We start from the raw sequence: 26,928 nt of genomic DNA on the forward strand, positions 1-26,928 counted from the left end.
CTCCCTGCTGGTCAGTGCACATCATAGCGGGAGGTTGAGTGGCTTTAGCATATCATTAGCATATTATGCTTTGATTGGTTGAATGGCCGACTGGTCAACTGGACACTTTGCATAGTAGGCTTTTATTATATAGGAATTTTAAAAAAACTTTAAAAAGTATAGCACACACATGGAAAAGCATACAAGTCATGAGTTAGAACTGCACTGTCCAATATGGTAGCCACTAGCCACATGTTGCTGGCTACTGAGAAATTTGAACTGTGGCTAGTCTGAATTGAGGTGTGCTAGGAGTAAAAGGACACGCCCAATTTTGAAGAATTGGTACAGAAAAAAAGTAAAAGTAAAATATCTCATTAATAAGTTATGCTAATCATATATTGGAATGACATTTAAAATATGTTAAGTAAAATATGTTATTAAAATTAATTTTATTTGTTTCTTTTCATTTTTTAATGTTGCAACTAGAAAAAATTTAATTACATATATGGCTTGTATTATATTTCTCTTGGACAGCACAAGGTAGGACATGGTGTGGCTCCTTATGTAATAAAACCTACCACCTGAGCTGTGCAGTCCTTATCTGCTCTCTTCTTCTTCTGCTCCCCCACCTGCCTGTGCCTCAGTTATACTCAGGGCTCTTAGATCTAGGGTAGCTTCATTCTCCACTCCAGTTCTTCGTCAGGAATGATCAATAAACATGTGGTGAGATGTCTACTTTTGAAGTAATGGGGTTATGTATTAAGACTGTGATCTCCCAGAACCCACCGTTAAGTATAAACTCTAAGTTGCAAATTGATTTGTTAGAGTATGTAAGTCTTTAGGTTTCAGAAGTTGCTGCTGAGCTCAATGTCATGGCCATTATCAAAATGTGCACGCAGGGCGTGAACAGACGGAATCCACATACTTGAGTGTCAGCTCATTGATGCAAGTTCACCATCTCTCTGTGCCTCATTTCTTTTTTCCTTTTCTGTGAAACAGGGGTGATGGGGGTAGCGTACATAGTTCCAGACAAGAGTAATTAGCACTATGTAAACACTGGGAGGAAGAGAGACGTCCAGGATATTGCCATGGCGATGGCCGGCTGCTTCCTCTCACTCCCACCTCCTGAGGTTTGCTTAGCCCTCTCTCCGTCCTCATCAGCCCTCAGCTTTCCCTTCTGCACATACTGACTGTACCACACACACTCTAGGTATACGCAGCTTTTCATCAAACACAAATGCTCCTCACAGCTTGGCTCCCACTCCAAATCAGTCCAGGATAGAAGCACAGTGAGATGAGTTGGAAGAAAAGGCCCCTGAGTGAGCATATGAATTTTGTTCTCTTTCTGCCCTATTGTTGGCTGACATCTTGTTCTTTGAGTCACTTTTTCACTGGAGTCAGCTTTAGCGTTAAAAACAAAACAATAACAAAGGATTAAAAACCCACACATCCTAAGAGTATTTTTGGCTCTATTGTGTTTGATTATTTGGGATGTGGCCAAACCTGTGCTTCATTCCAATTGTACAGTCAAAGTGGCTTCTGTCGGGAAGGTATCCAGGTAGGAGCAATTAAAATAAATAAATATCTCTGTTCCAATTTGTCCTCATCATTCTTTTGTCGTTATATTATGCTTAATTTTGTGAGAATAATGTTTCTAGCACTTCGGAACTCATCACTTAAAGTTTTTAAAAAATTGCACTGTGGGAGAATCAAAGATGGCGGCATAGGTAAACACCGGAGACTGCCGCCGTAAACAACCACTTTAAAAATACAACTAAAAGTCGGAACGGACATCAACCAGAACCACAGGAAGGCTGGCTGAGGAGAGACTCTTCAACTAGAAGCAAAAACAACAGCATTCCGACGCACAGAGGAGGCGCAGTGTGGAAAATTTAAAGGTACGGTGGTGCGGCGGTGCGCGCGCAAAGCGGGCTGGTGGCTGAGGGCGCGGTTGTCGTTTTCACTCAGGAGTGAGTCTCAGACTCTGGGCTACAGATCCGGGCGAGTCTCTAGGGACCCAGACTCAAACGGGAGAAGCGGGACTGTCTGGCTACGGCCCCTCCGAGGTTTGCAGCGGTTTCTGGGACAGAGAGGCAGAGCCCCTGGGGACGAACTGAGAGCGGCCATAGCTGCTCCCTCCCCCCGCCCTGTTGAGCCCGCCCCGCCCAAACCCTGCGCAGAGCCATTTGCCGATCGCCTCAGGCAAGGGCTGGACTAGCGCCTCCCCAGAAGACAGACGCTTTCCAAACAGCTGATTCCTATAGCCAGTCAGCCTGGTGGTCAAATCCCTCTAGTGTTAACTACAACAATTAAGGCTTGGCTAGAACAAGACTGCGCACAGAGACCACAAGGGGGTGCACCAAGAAAGCATAAAAGATGCGGAGACAAAAAAACATGACAGAAATGGACGATATGGAGCTAAGAATCGCAATTTTGAGGGCTTGCCATAAATTTGTGCAGAGCCTCACGAAAACTAATGAGACCCTCGATGCTACGATAAAGAAATTAGAAAGTAAGCATACACGGACTGAAATAAAGAATATTATACCCAATAGCAGACCAGAGGAGCACAAGAATCAAACCAAAGATTCGACAAAAAACACCCAATTGGAAAAGCAAAATGAAAAAAGAATCCGAAAGTGTGAAGATAGTGTAAGGAGCCTCTGGGACAGCTTTAAGCGGACTAATATCAGAATTATTGGAGTGCCAGAAGATGAGAGACAGCAAGATATTGAAAACCTATTTCAAGAAATAATGGCAGAAAACTTCCCCCATCTGGAGAAAGAAATGGACTTACAGGTCCAAGAAGCACAGAGAACCCCAAACAAAAGGAATCCAAAGAGGACCACACCAAGACACATCATCATTAAAATGCCAAGAGCAAAAGACAAAGAGACAATCTTAAAAGCAGCAAGAGAAAGAAACTCAGTTACCTACAAGGGAATACCCATACGACTGTCAGCTGATTTCTCAACAGAAACTTTGCAGGCCAGAAGGGAATGGCAAGAAATATTCAAAGTGCTGAATACCAAGAACCTACAACCAAGATTACTTTATCCAGCAAAGCTATCATTCAGAATTGAAGGTCAGATAAAGAGCTTCACAGATAAGGAAAAGCTAAAGGAGTTCATCACAGCCAAACCAGTATTATATGAAATGCTGAAAGGTATCCTTTAAGAAGAGGAAGAAGAAGAAAAAGGTAAAGATACAAATTATGAACAACAAACATGCATCTATCAACAAAAGAATCTAAGAATCAAGTGAATAAATAACCTGATGTACAGAATGAACTGGTGATTATAATAGAATCAGGGACATAGAAAGGGAATAGACTGACTATTCTTGGGGGGAAAAGGGGTGTGGGAGATGCGGGAAGTGACTGGACAAAAATCATGCACCTATGGATGAACACGGTGGGGAGTGAGGGTGGAGGGTGGGGTGGGAGCTGGAAGGAGGGGAGTTATGGGGGGAAAAAAGAGGAACAAATGTAATAATCTGAACAATAAAGATTTTAAAAAAAATTGCACTGTGATAGATTAAAGAATCAACATAACCTTTTAACAAGAAAAAAAAGGGAGATTTTTGTGAAAGATACACTCCCTCCTTGCCATTGAATTTGGAGAATAAGGAATACATCTCATTGAAAGGAACGTGAACGAAGGACTGTTTTGTTTCATTACTGTTTGCACTTAGTAGATGAACTTGAGTAAATGTCTTTTAAGCCTTAATTTTGCCGTCTGTGAACTGGGGAGAAGGTTCCTGTTTCTTCCTATGTCCAGATGGGCACTGCAATAAAAGCAATAAACTAATGCAAAAGGAATAAGTTATTCTGGGCTGCAGTGGTCTTGACTGACATTTGAAATTTCTTCCCAACTACACATTCTGAGATTATAAATAATAAATGCATTCACTCTTTCCAATACACTCTGTTTAAATATATGTAAAATCTAAAGACCTCTTTTTCTATCACAATAATCCAGGCTGTACCTTTTGCCTTATACAAACTGTTAAGCACCCATTTTCTCTCTTTATATTTAAGCTGAGCATATACTTCTTAAGGTCTTTCTACCTCTTCTTTGGGTAAATTTTGCTATACCCAAGGATTAAGCAAACTTTAAAAGTTTTCAATGGTGTTATAGGATGCACAACGTTGAGTAGCCTTTTAGTAGCACTAGGTGAGCCAGAGAAATAAAAAACTCAATGAACCCCATTTTGATTAAAATAATTGTTAGAACTTTTAAAATAAAAGAGTTCCCTTTCTTCTCATCAGCAGAATGAAGCCAATATCTGTGAAATAGCAGATTCTTAATGAAAGCATGACCAAGTTCTGAATAGTATGGTATCAAACATTATTGCCTTATTTTTATATTTTTCAAAAAAGAGCTTATATATGTACTATATAAAGTTTTTTATTTTCAGGTTAATTTTCCTATTAAATACATTACTTTCAACCTAATTTGCCTTCTCAAAGTTTTAAAAACATTATCAGATAAAAACAAAACTGAGCACACATTAGAGGTCTATAGACTTCACTGGCCCATGGCTAGATAAGGTGTCATTAGTAATACTACCCTAAATGCCTTTGGTTTTGCCCCTGATAGCTCACACAAGACCTCCAGCCCCCTGGCACTATCCCATTCTCCCAACACAAGAGGGTCAACAGGGTGTGCCCGAGCCTCCCCCTGAGTGTTTGGCAGAATCTGCTGGACTCTGATGTTTCTCCTTCCGTGGGCAGCAGAGTCTCTCTTGGTATCCAGCCTGCCCCTTGGGCACTGCTGCTTCTTCACTTGGTGGGTATGGCCAGATACGCCAGATTCCTCAAGGAGGCACAGTCACCTCCCCTGCCTTTCTGTGACACAGCAGTCCGTTAGCAATGTTATTTGTGCCTTGGTACTTTTCAGTGATTTGGTGAAGCAGCTCCCCGAGTTTTTACTTGCTGGCTTCCTGCTCTCCATTAAGTTGGACATCAAGGCCATTAAAGACTGGGTGCGAGGGCAGAGAGATCCGGGCCAAGAACCAACCCCTTTTCATACTCAAACTCCAATGACCAAGGCTTCATCCTGAGACTGGATCTCTCTTCTTCATGAATGATCTGTTAGGAGACTTCAACAGCCTGCTCCAGAACTTTCTTTCAGGTTTCCCCACTAGTTCACCCAGTAAGTCTGAACCTCCTGTAGTGCGCACACCCCAAACACAAGCTAAGATCCCCCTCTTAAGTGAGGATTTACTCTTGTTTTTATGGAAACCACCCCAGAAAAACCCCAGGGATTGAACTTGAGGCTGAGGATAGGAGCAAAGTGGAAGTCAGTAGTGAGGATGGTGAGGAGTGGGACAGGGGGAGGTTGAGATGCTTTCGAGAAAGTGCCAGGGTGCATTGTCTCTTTACTTAGGGTCTGCATTCTCTCTGCAGAACGACATCTTCGAGTGGTCCAGGGACCATCGAGTCCACCACAAGTACTCGGAGACTGACGCTGACCCCCACAACGCCCGCCGGGGCTTCTTCTTTTCCCACATCGGGTGGCTGTTTGTTCGGAAGCATCGCGATGTCATCGAGAAGGGGAGAAACCTTGATGTCACTGACCTGCTGGCTGATCCTGTGGTCCGGTTCCAGAGAAAGTAAGTGAATGGACACCACAGGGCTGTCCCTGGGGGACAGGACCAACAGACAGGGCACAATGGACGCAATTATATCCTCCAGTAGTTGCCCTCATGGCACTTTCTCTGATGATTCCATTCAGTCGTCTTGTTAGGATTTCTCTGTTTCGTTGTTTCTTTTTGCTCATTAAGGTTTCCCTGCTCACACATTTGTTTTTAATTTAAAGTTTGAAATGGATTTCCCTTAAGGCATTGGTTCTCAACCTTGGTTCCACATTAGAATCACCTGGGAATCTTTTTAAAATCCTGATTTCTGGGCCTCATCCTCCGGAAATTCTGTTTTTTTGTTATTAATGTTGTGGCCCCACCCCATAACAAAGAAACAGAATTTCTGGAGGATGAGGCCCAGAAACCAGGATTTAAAAGAGATTCCCAGGTGATTCTAATGTGCAGCCAAGGTTGAGAACCACTGCCTTAAGCCCAGTGTCACTTCCTTCAGACCAATCTGCTTGGCTCACTTCATGGACCGTTTCTGCAGTTCCCCACTCCCCCATTCATGTTTCCCTGAGGTGGCAGGGAGGGCGTGGAAGACACCGTGCTTTAGTGATACACGCCTGACTCCAACAGGATTGGACTCTCCCCAGGTATCCTGCTCTGTTCTCCTAGAATGCTCTCGTAATGAAATCTCCCCTCCCCTCACTTCTAGAAATGTTACACCACTGGGTTTCTGTGCATAGAAAATGTGACTGTGTAATAGAGAGCCTTCAAGTGCTGTGTGCGCTAATGGTGTCGGCGGGGCATAATCAGTCATCTGCAGGGTGAATTTACTTTCAACAAGAGCATGGAGAAAGGTTGCCTATAATTGTGCTGGCAAGGAGAAAGCAACCATTATCCACTTTTAAAGTGGGAAGCTGGCATTGACTGTATCCATGTTGGTCTGGGGCTGCAAAGTTGGCCATGAGAGCATTTATAAACGGGCTTGTTGCCCCAAAACATTGGATTTATGTCTTATATTCAAAGTGAGCATATTGTCCCAAAGAAGGACAATTTTTATGGCTCACCCTCTGGTTAGCACCCTGAGATAATACAGTGAACAAGTGGCTACTAGAGACTGTTCCACTGACAAGCAAGAGTTATTTGAAGACTTGTCTGAATAGAATCTCCTCAAAGTGTGCTGCTGTGCCTTTGTTGACACAAGAGATCATTGCATGAAATGAAGTGTGGCTTGGAATTATGCTCAGTTTCCCCTCAGCCGCTGCTGTCGCGTTGGAGGAGGCAGTAGAGCACAGTGAGAAAATGTCAGACCATGGAGACAGACTGCCCAGGGTCAGCTCTGCAGCTCCTCCTCATACTAGCAAAAGAACTGACCAATCTAAGGCTCAGTTTTAGCTAGAAAATGGCAGTAACACTAGTACCCATCTCCTATGATGTTTATGAGGACAAGTGAGAAAACAAAATGCATGGGAAATGCCTGGCATGTAGGAAGAGCTTAGATCAGTGACCATTACACAGGCTGTTAGTTGCTGCTCCAGAGGATTCCATATGCTCCCATCCCCTGTTTTGATTGTGCCACAGGGTCTTCTCTCTGCTCCTCTATTCAGCTCATTCAAGCGGACAGACCCAGTATCAATAGCCAAAAGTTTCCTAGCAGAAAAGAACAAGATGTTTTCAATTAACAATGAAATGATTTTTCACCATGAGAAAACCTGAAAAATTCAGAAACATAGAAAGAAAATCATCCATAGTTCTAACACATAAACATAGTCATTCTTAATATTCTGTAGGATATCTTTCTATATTGTATGCATATATTTAGTATGTTTCACATGATGGCAGTCACACAGCATAGGTAATGTATGTCTCCCCTTTAACTTCAGGTTATATTGTGGGCACTTTCTCAGAAGCTGCATGTGTTCACCAGTTTATTGAGTATCACAGTTTACTAACCACCACTCTTTGACTGGATATGTATATCCTTTGCAATTTTGTGATATAAATGATGTTGCTATACAATTAGTAATGCTTTGGGAAATCAGACCTTAGATTAATTTGAAGAGCTCAGAAGAGAAGGTAAAGGATCTTCTATTTTATTAATGAGAACTGAGCTAAGTATAATAGTCTGTGTTTCTCTGACCATAAAAATGGAAGATTTGTTTTCATTTTTTCCCTGAAAAAAATGTGGTACTGTAATCTTACTCATTAGGTGTGTACTCAGGGTACATATGTCCAAATGCAGGCAGCAGAACAAAGACTATTTCAGCATGTTTCATGAATAGTTATCTCAGAACATCTTTCATCACCAGTCCAGTGACCAAAGGGGGTGGTAGCTATCAGAAACCATCTCCTCATTTCATCATTTCATATATGTCCTTGAGCTCCTGCTAGGAATTGGTGCTGAGGATACAACTTTAAATAAGGTAGTCCAGAGCACCATGGGAACACAGAGAAGAGTCTCCTAGCCCATTCTGCAGGCTGGGGAGAGTGAGGGGAGGCCTGTGGACTGGACTAGCTTCTAAGCCAACACCTGAAAGATAAAAAGAAGTTAGATGAGGATGGGGGAAAGGATATTTAATATGTCTGTCATTTCATAGCACTGTATAGCACCATTGAACCTTAGAGCTATGAGGGACCTTACAAATCACTTTTCCTATAGGGAAACTAATCAACAAAATATAGATAGAAAGCTGGGGATATAATCTTCATCTCTCTGAGCTGCTATAACAAAAATAACATAAACTAGGTGGCTTAGAAGACTGAACATTTAATTCTCACATGTAGTTCTGGAGGCCGGTGAGTCCAAGATCGAGGTATCATTAGATTCTGTGTCTGGTGAGAGCTCTCTTCCTGGCTCATAGGCAATTGTTTTCTCATTGTGTCCTCACCTGACAGAAGGGGCAGAGGAGCTCTCTGGGGCCTCTTTGTGTGTGTGTATGTGTGTGTGTGTGTGTGTGTGTGTGTGTGTGTTTTCCATGGTTCCCCTAGGGTCTCTTCTTTAAGGGCACACATCCCATTTATGATGGCTCCACCTTCTTATTCTAATCACCTCTTAACAGCCCCACTTCTTAATACCATTGCATTGGGGGTTAGGTTTCAGTATGTGAATTTTGAGGGGACACAAACGTTCAATCTATAGCAAGATTATTCGCTCCGTGGTCTTTTAATTCTATCTTGCTGTTTGAAAGGGGCCACACCAGTTCTCTGAAGTGTGGGTGAGAACTCATGTCCTTTGGTAATTATCCAGCCTAGAGAACATAGAGATCCGAAATGCAAAATAAGGCTGAGAATTACTGAACTAAAGGAAAATAGCTTCCAAGATCACAGAGAGAGTGCACTGGTTTGGGTATTTTCATGTTTGTGAGGCCAGCTTCACTGGTCCTGCCGATCAGGTCATGTAGAGGAGACAGATTCCTTAAGGAATGAGACCTTGTGCTTAGTGTGTGAACTGGAGGTTGGATCCCATTGTCAGTGGCACTGCCACGTCAGGTCTCAGTCTTCGCTACCGTAGGCTGAGTTAGGGGCTTCCTACGTAACAGAGAAAGGTGCCCAGCTTGTTTGGGGCCCGTCCTGGGTCATTTCAGTGGCTCACCTTATAGAGTTCCCACCTGCTCCCATATGGTTCTCTGAGAGCAACAGTCTCTGGTCCAATACTGGTAGCCAGGGTTTGCAACTGATTCCACTCCCTTCCCAGATGCAGTGTTTGTGCAAACAGATCCAGAGAAGTGCCACTTGGATAGTTTCCTCAATTAGGTAAATGTGCAAATGACAGAGACCAAGGATTTAGAGACCCCTCCTTCATTCAGTACACTAGCACCAATATTGCAGTTGATTGATAAATTTGTGCTTAGCCATCCAACTCACCAAAGAAAAGCTTGCCAGGAATCAGGCTTGATCAACTTTTCATTATACAGTCTCATAAAGAGAGACGGTAGCCCTAACCGGTTTGGCTCAGTAGATAGAGTGTCAGCCTGCGGACTCAAGGGTCCCAGGTTTGATTCCGGTCAAGGGCATGTGCCTTGGTTGCGGGCACATCCCCAATAGGGGGTGTGCAGGAGGCAGCTGATCGATGTTTCTCTCTCATCAATATTTCTAACTCTCTATCCCTCTCTCTTCCTCGCTGTAAAAAATCAATAAAATATATCTTTAAAAAAAGAGAGAGAGAGAAGGTAGTAGTGGCATTAAGGATGAGAGGAAAACAACACAGTTCAAGCTATAGTTCCAGACTTTTCCTCCAAAAGGTCATTTTTACCAAGGTTCTTATAACAAGTAATTAACTGGACTACTTCAAATTTTGCTCTACTGTCAAGTTGTGAATGATGAAAAGACAGGGATTAGGAGGAGAGAGAGAGAGAGAGAGAGAGAGAGAGAGAGAGAGAGAGAGAGTGCCTGGCAAGTGGGACCCCTGCCCTAGGTCCTGTGCCTTCAAGGGCCACACTCCCCCTCGCAGGGTAAGGAGATCACAGGTCTGGAGCCTCCTTCCACTTCTAGACAATGCCTTGGGTTCCCAGGATCCTGGGATTCCTTGGTCAAATGGCTTTGCACTCAGTACCAGAGCCTATCCCAACCTCTCCCAGGCTTTTCCTCCTGGTGGAAAGCATGGGTACCCTAGGCCTGAAGAGTGGCCCAGGAGCAGTGTTAGCCTGGGGATGAGCTTAGAAGCGTGAGCTCGGATGTCCACACAGAGTGGACAGAACCAGGGACAGGAAGAGAAGGGGAGCCACAGACTGGGCGTCTACATCTTGACTCTTGGCCTGGGCCCTGCCAATGTTGGGGGTGAAGGGAGCTACTCCAGTGGCTGACAGTGGGTCTATCCATTAGGGATTTTGTTTGGGTTAAATAAGATGGACACGTATTTCTCTCCAATATAAAAGAATTGTGACAATCCAGGTGTAGCAGTAGCACATGGTCAGGAGAGATCAGTATTCTTTTGTCTTTCTGCTCCATCATCCTTTGCCTGTGGCTTTCATTCTTTCACTTTATTGTTCAAGGTTAATGCTCCAAACAGAGGAAGGTGGGGATGGGAGTGAAGTGACACCACACAGTTAAGTCAGTCACCTCTAAGGAGCTTTCCCAGAAGACACATAGCCTATCCACTTACCCCGATTTGCTTTATCTGCACTCAAGGGAAACTGGGAAGTGTAGTCTCTTGATAAGTTGCACTTTGAGTAAAATCTTGGTTTTGTTTGTCTGGAAGGAAGGGTGAATCAGTAGGGGTTCAGCAATTAGCAGTCTCTGCCATAGTTCTTTAATTGTTCTGCCTTTAGCAAAATGATTGGCCGTTACATGTTTCTCAGTCTAGAGCACTTTTGTGAAACAAGTGAGTAGTAGCCTCTCTGCCTCTCTTAGTAAGTAGAAACTGGAATCTCAAATCCTCTTTCTGAGATGACAGAATGAAGATAAGATTCAGATTGTGTTTCTCCTGTTGCTTTGCTTACCCCATTGATTCCCATCTTAGATTGAAAAAAGAAAAACTCCTTTACAAGTAGCATGCAGACACTGCCATGTGCGTTTATGAAGTCATTAAAGAGGATGCTTGTCTAGTGCAGACACATGAAAACAAGGTACTTGGCTCATCACTATGGTGATGGGATAAACAAAGACAAAATGGGTGGAATTATTCAGAAGAGTGAAACGCTTCTGTTTTGGTGTCCTGGGAAGAGGTGAATATGTATAAATCTTGCCATTCCGGGAAGGCACTTGAATAGCTAGAATCTTTTTGAGGCCTGTTTCACTGTTTCATCTCAATTTGTCCCCTCATCTGTTATCATTAGTTTTTTTTTTTGTTGTTTTTAAGAATGAGCATGGCATCTCTCAGTGATATCTTCCTTTTTATGACTTTGTGTCATTCCTGTCTGCCTGAGACCTGGGTGTATTTCTCTGTTGGTCACCATCATATAGTCAGGGCTGAGCAGTCAAACAAGTCTACAATTGACTCATCTTCATTTCTCTGCACACTACCCCCAGCCTTGTCTTCCACTTGGGAGATCCCATAGGGAGTGGGATGAGTCACTGGGGATTTACAACCAGCCTGACTCCATCTCCCTTGACCCAACCCCTTTCATCAGTCTTCCATGTTGGGCTCTTGGGGGTTTCTGTGTTTTGAGTCCATTTTCCTTGGGGCCCTACCAAATGAGTTGCTAAGTTAATGGAACAATTCATGTCTAAATATTGGTGACTTTGAATGGGTGAGCCCATTATAGCGTTGGTGGGCTAGACGTATTCTGTAGAAAACTCATAGAAACAATCAGTAAAGGAGAGGCCCTGGATGCTGGGATATTCAACCGTCTAAACATGTGGGTGAGATTTGGGGACAGACACGGAGGCAGGGCCTTTAAGCACAATGACTCTCTGCGACTCCCTTGCTCATTAGTTACCCTTGGTCTAACCAATGTCCGTTTCACTTGGGTCCTTGATGGTCCTGCAACAGCAAAACCAAACTGGCCCCAAGGTGAGTTATCACTCAGCCATGATGTGAGAGAGCCCAGCTCTTTAGTATCCTCTCTGCCAACTCACACCTGAGTGATGGAAGCCATGCGGCACACGGCCTTCCTCAGGGGATTCAGCTTCCTTCTCTTTTCTGCAGGTATCACTTTTCATTCACCACCTGTGCTTTGAGCACTCCCTATATACCAGGCAGTGTTCTAGGTGCTGGGGATTGGACAGTGTGTAAGAGAACCAGACTCTGGAGGTACTGGAGCTCTTCCACTCGGGTTTGAGGGTGCCAGGGAGGAAGCCCCCCCATGCATCTGCCCCCTGTCTTTGCTGCGCCCCATTCCGCCTCTCCTGTTACTCAGTCCCTGTCTCATGAACCTAGTTTTGGTTCACTCTCCCTTGTCTATTTGCCTCCTTCTGTCCCCACACTCTTTGTCTCTTCACTTGCCAGAGGGCTTTGTTCCTCCCTTTGTGCCCTCTCTGTGTATGGAGACATATTCCCTCATCTGCCACGTGTTCTCAATGCCAACATGTTCTTCCTCTGGCCCAGCTTTATTAGAGAACAAAAGCCACTTAGCTTATTTCTGAGGCAGACTCTCTTTTTGGAGGGGAGAAGAGGGCTTTTTGTCTTCTGGTGTTCTCCCCTCACTTCACTGTCTTGCTCTGATGGACTCTTTTCATAGTTCCTTGTTCCTTGTGTATGTAAATATTCCCTCTCCTTGGGTCTTCTCTTCCATTTTTGAGGGGCACTCTACATTTGGCTAACAGCTTGAGCCCTGGAATCTTTTCTCCCACTCTGCCCTCACCTCAAACTGTTGTACCTCATCCAGACTCCATAAAAATTTTGAAAATGAAATATGTTTTTCTTTGATTAATGTCCCCTGCATCGAGCTGTTGTTGTCAGAGATTAAAATTGTGAGTCGCTGAGTTCCAAGGACATGATAAAAACGAAGCGGTGTGAACTTTGTTTAATCAGATCCCTTTTGTTAAAAGTCAATGGAAGATGGAAGAGGTAAAACATCCTTTAGCTGCTCTTATTAACCTTTGGCCTTTCTAAACAGACTCTGACAGCTGCAGCCAAACAGCTGAATTATGCTCTGGAATATAGGACAGAGGTGATTCCACATTGAGGTTGCAGCACCATCGAACAAATTTCCCCATTTTAGTGGTTAAAAATCTGGGCAGGGGAGAAACCATTGCGGGACAAAATTCAACAGCTTGTTTTGAGTTTTTAAAAATTTCCAAGTCAAAATGTCATTGGTTTGCCTATGTAAGAGGTACTTTTCCTAGGAGGACTGTGGGAAAATTTGCCTTTGTCCGTGTGTATGCGTATGTGTAAAATATACCAACTGCATTAGCAGTCATTTTTCTTTCCCCACATTGACCATCTGTTTCTATGTGCGAAATTCCCCTGGCAGGATGAGGAGACAGTTTCTCAAATGTCTGGAACCTGAATATTTCACTCACTAGCATATTAGACATGTTAATCAGCAGGTGTCAATGAATTCTGGACCTGCTGTCTGTAAAGTGTTGCCTTAGAGTCATTGTTGATGGCAATAAAGACATCTTCATGCATCTTTCGATGCACTTCAGTAGCCAATAATAACTGCCATTTATTAACTGCTTACTATGTACTTACATTATGTCTTAACACATGTTATCTCTGATCCTTTCAATAACTCTGTCATATAGATGGTGGTACTTGGATTTTGGACTTGAATCTAAATGTTCCTGCTCCTCCTGACCTCAATGAACCATGTCAAAAAAGAATAGCATATGTTTGCACTAAATTATTCTTTTCGTAGCAAAATATTACATTATTACCCAAAGCTGAGATAAAATCTTAGCTGGTTTTAATGTAAAATTTAAACATATTGGAGTTTATAAAATACATTTTGGTACAAGTAGGTATCATTATCACTAATATTTAGATATTATCAATTCCTGGCTATATTTGCATACCATGTAGAGCTTCTACTCTTTTCTTGGAATAAACAGTCGTTTAAGTCATGTACATGGCCCTGGCTTCAAGGCTTCAGCTAGTAGAGAGAGCATCAGCAACCCTTAGAAGAGGCATCTGTTTAATCCTTATTTATTCTCTAAAAAGTTAGATTTATTTTCCTTGGCTTTTGCATCAGAGAAGAGGGCCACCTTTTGCCTTTTTATTATCTCTTCTTTACCATATAGTAGGGCAAAAAAGCAGAGAAAGCTTTTCATAACAGAAAATTTATTTTCTAGGTATTATTTCTTTCAATAATTACCTTATAAAATTTTTCTTGAAATCTGTACATTATCTTTAAAAAATATTTAAACAGAACATAAGAATAAAATTCTATTTTCAGTACAAAATGTTATAAGGTCATTACAGAAATTTTAGAAAATGCAAATAAGCTTTATAAAGGATAAAATAAAATAATTTGCAATTTTTCCACTTAGGAAAAAAAGTAATTAAAATTCTGCTGTATATCCTTCTAGGTAGGGTTTTTTAAACGAATCATGCTATGCTTTCTTTCATTATTTTTTAAAATTTTTATTGATTTGAGAGAGAGAGAGAAAGGGGGAGAGAGAGAAACATAGATTTGCTGTTCCACTCACCCATGGGTGTCCCCTCTTCCTCCACATGTGCCCTGACTGAGGATCAAACCCACAATCCTGGTGCACTGGGACGATGCTCCAACCAACTGAGCTATCTGGCCAGGGCACTATGCTTTCTTTTTTACAAAAAATTCATACTCTATATACTATTTTAAAGTGACTAAAATAAGAAAATATTTATTTAATATATACCGCTATACTTCATTTCTAGCCTCTCTATTTTCTGTGTATGTGAGGATCCTAATTTCCATTTGATACAGCAGAATTTCCTTTAAAAATTTCTTTTTTTAAAAAAATTAAATCTTTATTGTTCAGATTACATTTGTTCCTATTCCCCCCCCCCCCCCATAATTCCCCTCCTTCCAGTTCCCGCCCCACCCTCCGCCCTCACTCCCCACCCACTGTCCTCATCCATAGGTGCATGATTTTTGTCCAGTCTCTTCCCGCATCTCCCATTCCCCTTTCCCCCCCAAGAATAGTCAGTCCATTCCCTTTCTATGTCCCTGATTCATTATAATCACCAGTTCATTCTGTACATCAGATTATTTATTCACTTGATTCTTAGATTCACTTGTTGATAGATGCATGTTTATTGTTCACAATTTGTATCTTTACCTTTTTCTTCTTTCTCTTCTTAAAGGATACCATTCAGCATTTCGTATAATACTGGTTTAGTGGTGATGAACTCCTTTAGCTTTTCCTTATCTGTGAAGCTCTTTATCTGACCTTCAATTCTGAATGATAGCTTTGCTGGATAAAGTAATCTTGGTTGTAGGTTCTTGGTATTCAGCACTTTGAATATTTCTTGCCATTCCCTTCTGGCCTGCAAAGTTTCTGTTGAGAAATCAGCTGACAGTCGTATGGGTACTCCCTTGTAGGTAACTAACTGTTTTTCTCTTGCTGCTTTTAAGATTGTCTCTTTGTCTTTTGCTCTTGGCATTTTAATGATGATGTGTCTTGGTGTGGTCCTCTTTGGATTCCTTTTGTTTGGGGTTCTCTGCGCTTCTTGGACCTGTAAGTCCATTTCTTTCACCAGGTGGGGGAAGTTTTCTGCCATTATTTCTTGAAATAGGTTTTCAATATCTTGCTGTCTCTCATCTTCTGGCACTCCTATTATTCTGATGTTGGTACGCTTGTAGCTGTCCCAGAGGCTCCTTACACTATCTTCACACTTTCGGATTCTTTTTTCATTTTGCTTTTCCATTTGGGTGTTTTTTGCTTCTTCGCATTTCAAATCTTTGGTTTGATTCTTGTGCTCCTCTGGTCTGCTATAGGGTATAGTATTCTTTATTTCAGTCCATGTATGCTTACTTTCTAGTTTCTTTATCATAGCATCGAGGGTCTCATTAGTTTTCGTGAGGCTCTGCTCAAGTTTATTGCAAGCCCTCAAAATTGCGATTTTTAGCTCCATATCCTCCATTTCTGTCATGTTTTTTTGTCTCCGCATCTTTTATGCTTTCTTGGTGCACCCCCTTGTGGTCTTTGTGCACCGTCTTGTTCTAGTTAAGCCTTAATTGTTGTAGTTAATACTAGAGGGATTTGACCACCAGGCTGACTGGCTGTGAGAATCAGCTGTGTGGAAAACTTCTGTCCTCTGGGGAGGTGCTAATCTAGCCTTTGCCTGAGGCGATCGGGCAAATGGCTCTGCGCAGGGTTTGGGCGGGGTGGGCTCAACAGGGCGGGTGGAGGGAGCAGCTATGGCTACTCTCAGTCCATCCCCAGGGGCTCCGCCTCTCTGTCCCAGCAACCGCTGCAAACCTCGGAGGGACCGTAGCCATACAGTCCCGCTTCTCCCGTTTGAGTCTGGGTCCCTAGAGACTCGCCCGGATCTGTAGCCCAGAGTCTGAGACTCCCTCCTGATTGAAAACGACAACCGCGCCCTCAGCCACCAGCCCGCTTTGCGCGCGCACCGCCGCACCACCGTACCTTTAAATTTTCCACACTGCGCCTCCTCTGAGCCTCGTAATGCTGTTGTTTTTCCTTCTAGTTGAAGAGTCTCTCCTCAGCCAGCCTTCCTGTGGTTCTGGTTGATGTCCGTTCCGTCCTTTAGTTGTATTTTTGAAGTGGTTGTTTGCAGCAGCAGTCTCCGGTGTTTACCTATGCCGCCATCTTAGATTCTCCCTAAAAATTTCTTGTAGCACAGATCTATTGGCAATAAATTCTCAGCTTTGTTTGTCTAAAGGTCTTTGTTTACCTTCATTTTTAAAAGGCATTTTTTACTGAACATAAAATTCTGGATTGGCAGGGTTTTTTCTTTCAGTAGTATAAGAAGTCAATTCCTTGACTTATGCCTTGTATAGTTTCTAATAAGTGTTCTGTGATTCTTATCATTATTCCTCTGCATGGATGTTTGTTTTTTCTCACTGACTTCAAGATTTTCTTCTTAAATAACAACTGATACCACAGAAATACAAAGAATTGTAAGAAATATACCAACAAATTGGAAATCTGGAAGAAATGGATAGATTCCTAGAAACATATAATCTTCCAAAACTAAGTCAGGCAGAATCAGCGAATGTGATTAGATCACTATTAGTGAAATTGAAGCTCTGGTTGGGATGAGGGATGAAGGGATTGAGCAAAAAAGAAAAAAAAGAAAACTTATGGACAGGACAACAGTGTGGTGATTTCAGGGGTGGAGAGGTGGTGGAAGAGGGTATATGGAGGATAAATGGTAATGGAAATATAAATTTAAAATAAAATGTAAAAAAATTCTTGTTTATTTTTGGTTTCAGCAGTTTGACTCTGATGTGTCTAGGTTTGTTTGTTGTTTTTTTGTTAGGTGGGAGTTATTCCACTTGAAAGCTTTTGGGCTTCTTGGATCTGTGACTTGTTGGATCTTTCATTAATTTTTGAAAATTCTTGGTCATTAGCTTTTCAAATTATTTTTGGTCTTGCTTTCTCACTCTTCTTCTTCTGAGATTTTAATGACACATATACCATTTGATATTATTCCACAGTTCTTGGAAATGCTATTCTGTTTCATTCACTCCTTTTTTCTCTCTACATTTTAGTTTGAATAATTTCTATTGATATGTCTTCAAGTTCACAAATTCTTTTCCTAGCTATGTCTGGTTTGCCAATGAGCAAATCAAAGGGATTCTTCATCTCTGATAGTATTTTTTATGTACAGCATTTGCATTAAATACTTTTATACTTTTTATCTCTCTCCTGGCATCTCCCATTTGTTCATGCATATTGTCCACCTTTTCCACTAGATCCCTTTAACATATCAATTATAGTTATTTGAAAGTCCCTGTTAGTTGCAACATCTGGGTCATCTTTGAGTCTGGTTCTATTAATTACTTTATCTTTTGATAATGTTTTTTCCCTTGCAATTTGCTAGACATGTCTAGAAGAACCGGGAGACTAAGATAAAAATGATTAATGCTTGAGAATGGGCATACCTATTCTTTCAGATCATTAGCATGTGTGTGGATGGCAGAAGGTGGAGGTTGAGTTGGTGAATCAGGAGTGAGCTGAGTTTGGGTATTGTTGTTGCTATGGTTACTGTTAGTGCACCATAGACTTCAGTGGATGGCTGCTGTTATTGTGTGCTTAAGTCTGAGGTACTATAAGGGATTTCTAAGTATTAATACTTTACCCTCAGCGTTCAGCTGTCCTTGTGCACCTTTACCACAGAATACATCTCTCTCTCTCTCTCTCCTCTTGCCCTTATCCCAAGGTGGTCGGGAATGGAGGTGGGGGGCTTCTATTACTCGTTTCTCTGTATGTTGTAGAGGTCTGGTGGCTTCTTTGTGCCCTGATCCTGTATCAATCTTAGCAAGCCTGTGTGCCTGAACTTTGGGGTGAAGGCTTTCTAAGCATTTTTGCCAGCCCCCCAACAGTAGACCTCTGCTTTGGAATAGTGCAGGATCCTGGACATAAGCCAGGGACCAGAAGGCTTTTGTTTCCTCCTCACTTTCAGCAGCAATGGTTCTTTGACTAAGTCTGGAGGTGCAAGAGTTCTCTATCTCTCCCTCAGAGACAAGTAAGTTTTTACCTCTATTCTTCTCCAGGTAGCAATGGACTTTCTCCGGCTCCTAGAGGCCAAAGAGTTTTCTGCCCTCCCCAGCAGCTTAAGACTGTTACTTTTCAAGGGAAGACTCTAGGGAAGAGGGCAAGCCTTTCTGCTTGCTTCCCAGCTAGTCACCTCCTGCATGACTATGCAGTGTAGGGAAGCTCTTTCTAGTCTACTTTGCCTTTAACCTTTCTTGTAAAATCCCAGTGGAGGTCTGTAGAAAAGAGGTGGAGGGTGCATGCAAACTTCCTTGTTTAGGGCTCTAAGTTATTCCATATTGACACATTAGCCAACACTTGGCTTTTAAAGATTCATTAAATTTTTTGCTGATTTCTTCTTATCTACTTCTATGGCAGCCACCTCTTTCTTTTGTGCTCTGCCAAAAGTTCGTGGATGGGCTTATGACCACTCTTTAGAAATTAATTTACTTAGTTGTCTTGTGACCTCAACCTCACTCTCTCATGGCTCAAGAAAAGTTATTATTTGATACTAGAGGCCCAGTGCACGAATTTGTGCACCAATGGGGTCCCTCGGCCTGGCATGTAGGATTGTGAGAGGGTGCAGGCCAGGCTGAGGGACCCCACCGGTGCACTATCAGAACTGGGGAGGAAAGTGAGAGGTTGGACAGCTGGGGAGGGACTGCAGGAGGGCTCCAGGGCATGTCCAGCCCGTCTCACTCAGTCCCGATTGGCGGGACCCCAGAAGCAAGCTAACCTGGCCGGAGTGTCTGTCCCCTGGTGGTCAGCAAACGTCATAGTGACTGGTCGACTGGTTGGCTGTCTGCCCCCTGGTGGTCAGTGCATGTCATAGCAAGCGGTTGAGTGGCCTTAGCACATCATTAGCATATTATGCTTTGATTGGTTGAATGGATGACTGGATGACTGGACACTTAGCATGTTAGGCTTTTATTATATAGGATATTACCCATATTTTTCTCATTGTTCAGATGGGAACAACATTCTCTTATGACTTTTTACAACCTGAGTAGAAGCAGAACTCTGCATCATATTTTATTTTATTTATTTATTTACTTATTTACTTATTTTTCTTTTTCTTTTATTTTTTAAATAAATCTTTATTGTTCAGATTATTACAGTTGTTTCTCTTTTCCCCCCCATAGCTCCCCTCCACCCAGTTCCCACCCTCTGCCTTTACCCCCTCCCCCTCCCACTGTCCTCGTCCATAGGTGTATGATTTGGGGCCAGACTCTTCCCACACCCCCCACACTCTCTTCCCCTAGAGAATTGTCAGTCCACTCCCTTTCTGTGTCTCTGATTCTATTCTATTCACCAGTTTATTCTGTTCGTCAGATTTTTTATTCACTTGATTTTTAGATTCACTTGTTGATAGATATGTATTTGTTGTCACTTTGTTGTTCGTAATTTTTATCTTTACCTTTTTCTTCTTCTTCCTCTTCTTAAAGAATACCTTTCAACATTTCATATAATGCTGGTTTGGCGGTGATGAACTCCTTTAGCTTTTTCTTATCTGTGAAGCTCTTTATCTGACCTTCAATTCTAAATGATAGCTTTGCTGGGTAGAGTAATCTTGGTTGTAGATTCTTGGTATTCATCACTTTAAATATTTCTTGCCACTCCCTTCTGGCCTGCATAGTTTCTGTTGAGAAATCAGCTGACAGTTGTATGGGTACTCCCTTGTAGGTAACTAACTGTTTTTCTCTTGCTGCTTTTAAGATTCTCTCTTTGTCTTTTGCTCTTGGCATTTTAATGATGATGTGTCTTGGTGTGGTCCTCTTTGGATTCCTTTTGTTTGGGGTTCTCTGCGCTTCCTGGACTTGTAAGTCTATTTCTTTCACCAGGTAGGGGAAGTTTTCTGTCATTACTTCTTCAAATAGGTTTTCAATATCTTGCTCTCTCTTCTCTTCTTCTGGCACCCCTATAATTCGGATGTTGGTACACTTGAAGTTGTCCCAGAGGCTCCTTGCACTATCTTCATATTTTTGGATTCTTTTTTCTTTTTGCTTTTCTGGTTGGGTGTTTTTTGCTTCTTCATATTTCAAATCTTTGACTTGATTCTTGGGATCCTCTAGTCTGCTGTTGGATCTCTGTATAATATTCTTTATTTCAGTCAGTGTATGCTTAATTTCTAATTGGTCCTTTTTCATATCCTTGAGGGTCTCACTATGTTTCTCGGAGGTTTCTAGAAGATTCTTAAGTAGCCTTATAACCGTGGCTTTAAACTCTATATCCAGTAGTTTACTTTCCTCCATTTCTGTCATTTGTGACCTGTTTCTTTGTCTGCATTTTGGCTCCTTCCCTGTGTTGATAGAGTGGCTTTGTGTGCTAGGTGTCCTGTAGGGCCCAGTGACTCAGCCTCCCTAATTATCTGAGGTGGACAGTCTTGGTGCACCCCTTTGTGGGCTTTGTGCACAGTCTTGTTGTAGTTGGTATCAGTGGTAAGAATTGACCTCCAGGCCAATTGGCTGTGAGGACCAGCTGTGTCTACAATGGGAGAACTGCTGTGCTGGAGACACCCTTATGGAGCAGGACTTGCTTCAGTGGGGCTTTGGCGCTCACTGAGTCTGCCCCTTGAGTGTGTCTCTTATGGATGTGAAGAGTTGTACTCTGGTATGGTCTCACTCTGACCACTGGGTAGACTGGCTCTTGGATCTCCAAGGAGGTGCAAAGTCAGCCACTGCCTGAGGCCAACCAGCAGGAGCTACAGAGAGATCTGCAGATTCCTCCTCTTTGTTTGGGGTTTGGAGGTGCCCAGATGAGGTGCAGCTGTGAAGTAATGCAGGTTCCTGACGAGCCTTAGGCCTTCTTTTGGAAGCTCTGGGTTTCTCTGACCCAGCTTCAGTTTGACAGGTTTTTAGGCGGAGTAAGGCCAGGCCATTAGTATGCAAAAGCCTCTGCGCACAGCTTGGGTGGGGTTGTAAATTGGGTGGGGTTGTAAATTGGGTGGGGTTGTAAATTGGGTGGGGTGTGGTCTCAAGGAGTCACAGGGCAGTGCAAACAGCAATGGTTGCCTTTTGGCCCTCCCCCGGATAGGTCCCTGGGTCTCTGTGTCCCGTGGCCCTGTGCAGGAACAATGAATGCTGCAAGCACCTCTGCAAAAAAGCCACCCTCACGTTCCGGCCCGATGCCAGACAGTACAGTTTATCTCTGTATGAGTCTGGGTCCCCAAATTCTTGCCCGGAACTGTAGTTCAGAGCAGTCGGGAGCTTGTTTCTCCCTCCTGGTTGAAAAAGACAACAGCGTACCCAGCTGTCAGCCCCTTTCGCGTGCTTCCGTACCTCCACACTTCCACACCTCTGCACCCCCTAACGGACTCAATGCGCTTTTCTCTTTCCTTCTAGTTGTATAATTTCCACTCAGCCAGCCTTCCTGTGGTTCTGGATGCTATTTGTTTTGTCTTTTAGTTGTGGTTTTAATGTAGTTGTACGCAGCAGCAAGTTCAGGTGTTTACCTGTGCCGCATCTTGGTTCTGCATCCTATTTTATATTCTGCCGTTTTCACCTAACAGAGTATTGTGAAATCTTTCAACTTTTAATGCTTGCTTAATATTTCATTCTGAAGATGTATCATAATTATTTCTAATGAACATGGAAGGATTTTCACCCTTTTAAAAAATCATTATAATAATGCTGTGATGAACAACTTTGTGCATAAGTCTTTGATCACAGCTATTGTATTTTCCTTGGGCTAAAGTGAGAATTGCTGAGTCAAATAACAATACGTAAAACTCTCAGCTTTTAATACTTATCCTCATAATGAATTTGCAGATCTTTGATTACCAGGGAAGCTAAACATGTGTTCAGATGTTTTGGGCGTTTACCTTTTTCTTTTCACTTAAAACTACTTTTATTCTTAAATTGTGAAATATTTCATATATACAAAAGAGTGTGAATAACATATACATGCAGTTGGCAAAAAAGTAATAAAACAAATGTCCATATATGCCCATTACCCACCGGAAGAGATAGAATATTACCAGTGACTTAAAGGCTCTTTTTGGGGGAGGTAGGGAGGAGGGTCACACAGGCTTTTATCTGTTTTTATTTTTTAACTTTATTTTTATTGTTGACACTATTACAGATGTCCTCATTTCCTCCTCCTTTCCCCACCTCCACTCAGCTCCTGCCCCCCTCTTCCCTTTGGCCATCAACACACTGTTGTCTGTGTCTATGGGTTATGCAAATTTGTTCTTTGGCGAATCCCTTCACCTTTTTTCATCCAGTACTTCCCACCTCCATCCCCTCTGACAGCTGTCAGTCTGTTCTGTGTATCATGCCTCTGGTTCTATTTTGTTCATCAGTTAATTTTGATTCCATATGTAAGTGAGATCGTATGGTGTTTGTCTTTCTCTTGCTGGCTTATTTCACCTAGCTTAATAATCATACTCAGAAAACCATAGGACATTAAAGAAAGAAATTGAGGAGGATGCCCTAGCCACTTTGGCTCGTGGTTAGAACGTCAGCCCATGGGGTCGTACTTAGGTTGCAGACTCAGTCCCCAACCCTGGTCAGGGCACTTGCGGGAGGCAACCAATCAATATGTCTCTCTCACATCGATGTTTCTCTCTCTGTGTCTCACTCCCTCCCTTCCACTCGCTCTAAAAATCAATGGAAAGAAAATATTCTCAGGGGAGGATTAACAAAACAGAACAAAACAAAAAAAGAAATTGAGCAAGATACAAATTAAGTGGAAGCATATACCATGTTTATGGATTGGAAGAATTAACATCATTAAAATGTTCATATTACCCAGAGCAATCTATAGATTCATTGCAATTCCTAGTAAAATACCAATAGCATATTTCACAGATCTAGAACAAATATTACAAAAATGTATGTGGAAACAAAAAAAGACATCAAATAGACTCAGCAATCTTGAGAAAGAAGAATAAAGTTAGAGGGATCATGATACCTAATACCAAACTATACTACAAAGCCATCAAAACAGCCTGGTACTGGCATAAGAACAATCAGATCAATGGAATAGAAATCAGGCCATGTCTTTATGGTCAATTAATATTTGACAAAGAAGGCAAGACTATAGAATGGAGTAAAGACATTCTCATCAATAAATGGTGTTGGGAAAATTGGACAGGTAGGTACATGCAAAAAAATGAAACTAGACCACCAACTTACGCCATTTGCCTTTTAAAGGAGACGTACAGTTATTGTCCGTACAACTCTAAATTTACCATTGGACAAGGACAAAGATACTGTCTCTTCATTGTCCTCTTCCTTTTATGTTGAAGAGAAAGATCTGACAAAGTGAGTTGACAAAGCCCACTTCCCTACCTGGAATCCTCCTGCCACTCATAGAACAACAGGAAGGTAGAACAGTCATGAATCTGATGTATAAACAGGCAGATTAAGACATGGGGCATGTTACCTGTTTGTTGTTCTTACTCTCCCCAGTGCTCTGAGCTGGAATGTATTACTTCATAGGTAATAATGGTCATTTTAGTGCTGCTTCGCTTCATGCAAGACTCTCAGCTACTACTCTAGCTATTCTCTAGCTTTATCCAACTACTACTAAGCTAGAAAGAAAGTAATACAGGAGTTGTTCAAACAAAAGGCATCTGAAGCCACAAATGTATATATTTAAAGTAAGAAGTAGACTAATTGCCTAGAAACAGATTCATTACTTACTACCCAACATGTAGTTCTTGCCATGAAATGGTTTGTGAGGCTAATGTCCTTGTGGCAGCTTTTGTGAATGAGGCTGAGTCCCTTTTTAAAATGGAAAGACTGTGATTCATACATATTTGTGAAATTCAAGTACAGATTCTCGCTTACTGATGCAGACTGCCGATGGCAGTGTATGACGGAGACCCCTTGTCAATTGACAGCTGAAGTGAAAATATTGTCTTCAGTAATGAATTTGTTGATAGCTGTTCCATTATCCAAAATGAATATTTAAATTAGTCATGTGCAGGCTGTCATATCAGTGCTACCAGGGAGCTTTTATTTGACATAATTTATTCAAATTCCTCAGTCCCCACCTCACCATGTTATATCCTATTGAATGTGTCATAGAAGGATTAAGGTAAGAGATAAGAGGTTTTGTATTGGCACAATGTACACAGGAGTGCTGGGGAAATTAAACCCTTTATGGACTAACTCAGGTAGAATTCTCAGCCATTTCCTCTATTCTTTATTGCAGCGGTTCTCAACCCGTGGGTCTCGACCCCTTTGGCGGTTGAACGACCCTTTCACAGGGGTCGCCTAAGACCATCCTGCATATCAGATATTTACATTACGATTCATAACAGTAGCAACATTACAGTTATGAAGTAGCAACGAAAATAATTTTATGATTGGGTCACAACATGAGGAACTGTATTTAAAGGGCCAGAAGGTTGAGTACCACTGCTTTATTGGACAAATAAGGACCCGCAACCAGGAGTCTGCACTGCAGGATGCTTTATGAATCGCATTAAGGCTGCATACTGAAAAGTAACCCTTCCTGGAGCGCACTGTTTGGCTTTATTATGTACTCACTGGAACCACTCTGCAAAGTGCTTCTTGATGTCCCATATCCATTCTATGTCTCGGGGGGTATTTTGAAATCTAGGAAAGAGACACAATAGTGGGACTTGATATATAGCACGACATAGAGGCATTACACATATTTTACAGTAGTCACCCCCCACCCCCCATCCGTGGTTTCACTTTCTGTGGTTTTAGTTATCCAGAGTACTGTGGGTAGCTACTGCCAACACACTGCTTATGTTCAAGTAACCCTTACTTTAGTGTTATAATTGTTCTATTTTATTATTAGATATTGCTGTTAATCTCTTACTGTGCCTAATTTATAAATTAGACTTCTTTATAGATATGTATGTATAGGTAAAAAATATATAGTATATAGGATTCAGTACTATTCGTGGTTTCAAGCATCCATTGGCAGTCTTGGAACTTTTCCCCTACAGATAAGGGGTGACTACTGTATATATTCACATCAATTAATTATTTCACCCAATAATTTTGTAAGGTACCTCTCACCACTATCACCATTTTATGGGTGGGGAAATGGAATCTCCAAGAATAGCAAAATTGATGATATTATATAAGATAACAGGCATGCATTCAGAAACCAAGCCACTTTTTAAACTGTGTGAATCATAGGCAGAATTATAATCTATGTTGACATTGGGTTATTTATTCATTCAATCAGTCAGTACAAGGAGGCAGCTATGGAGAGGTAAAGTACAGTCTGAGAATTGAAAGATCCTGCTTTTGTTATTCTTGGAGATTCCATTTCCCCACCCATAAAGTGGTGATAGTGGTGATAGGTACCTTACAAAATTATTGGGTGAAAAAATTAGTTAATTGATGTGAAAGTGTCCATCAGAGAGGAGATGGGCAATCAACATTTGTGTAATTAACCACACACACAGCACTGAAGACCTTCGGTTCTAAAAGCCTGTTGATAAGTTCATTTCTTTCGTCATAACTCCCAAGTGACAGAGTGCAGCCACCAGTATCCAGATGCATTCCCATAAATAAAAACATAAGTGGGTCCTTCAAAGCTTTAAAACCCGAGTGGCACTCTATTGAACATCATTTGGACCTCTTATGTCTACAGTACCTTCACTTGCTACTTCCGTAGACATTTGATGCTTTGCTGATTTGGACGGGCCCTGAATCCAACTTTGAACCTATGAGCCATCCTTGCATTACAGCAGACTCACTAATAGCTCTTCATCCTGCTAAGTTTAAGTTCAGTCATAGACTCCTGGCCTTCACCAGAATTAACAAAGGTTAAGCCAAGGGACACTCTTCATTGCTGCTAACATTTAGCCAGAACCTCAAAAAGTTGTCTTTTTCATTTCACCAATTCCCCGTTCCTTCCTTTTTGATCATTATTTGATCTTTGACCCTCAGAATTCTTCCTGCAGTGTTGTGAACTCCCTGCAACATTTGGCATTCTCTGGCCACTTTCAAGTTGGAAAAATTATTTCTACTTTCATTGCCATCATAATCATGTCCTTTTTTTGAAGGTTAGAAGTGAGGTGGGACATGTCATCAGCATCTGACATGTCCCACCTCCATTACTATGGACAACTATGAGGTTACATTGCCTCGCATATACTAGTACATAGGCAAAACTCGTAGTCAGCATTTTAAAGGTACTCGCTACCTACACTTTTCAAATTGATGATGTTACTGATATTCATAAAATATCTTAGAACCGAGCACATACCCAGCTAACATCCCCTGACTAAGGAGCCATGTGTGGCAGGCTGATTGCTTATGGCTGCTGATACCATCTGCTGCTGGTGGGCAGGGCCGATGCCCTTTCCCACCCTGCTTTGTGCATACCTACAAACTT

The 26,928-nt window shown here is 42.0% G+C and overlaps 1 protein-coding gene across 1 annotated transcript in view; it reads left to right on the forward strand.

Annotated features, from left to right (window-relative positions):
• The window catches only part of SCD5 (stearoyl-CoA desaturase 5), a 146,490-nt gene that overhangs the window by 96,606 nt on the left and 22,956 nt on the right, over positions 1-26,928 (forward strand). The window contains exon 3 of the mRNA XM_070393996.1: positions 5,390-5,595. Within this exon, the coding sequence (XP_070250097.1) occupies positions 5,390-5,595 (206 nt within the window). The remainder of the gene's footprint in view (positions 1-5,389; positions 5,596-26,928) is intronic.

Source organism: Myotis yumanensis, unplaced genomic scaffold (genome assembly GCF_028538775.1).
Source record: "Myotis yumanensis isolate MYYU_CA2020_CCGP unplaced genomic scaffold, mMyoYum1.0.hap1 SCAF_1, whole genome shotgun sequence".
In the NCBI taxonomy this organism is placed as follows: domain Eukaryota; kingdom Metazoa; phylum Chordata; class Mammalia; order Chiroptera; family Vespertilionidae; genus Myotis; species Myotis yumanensis.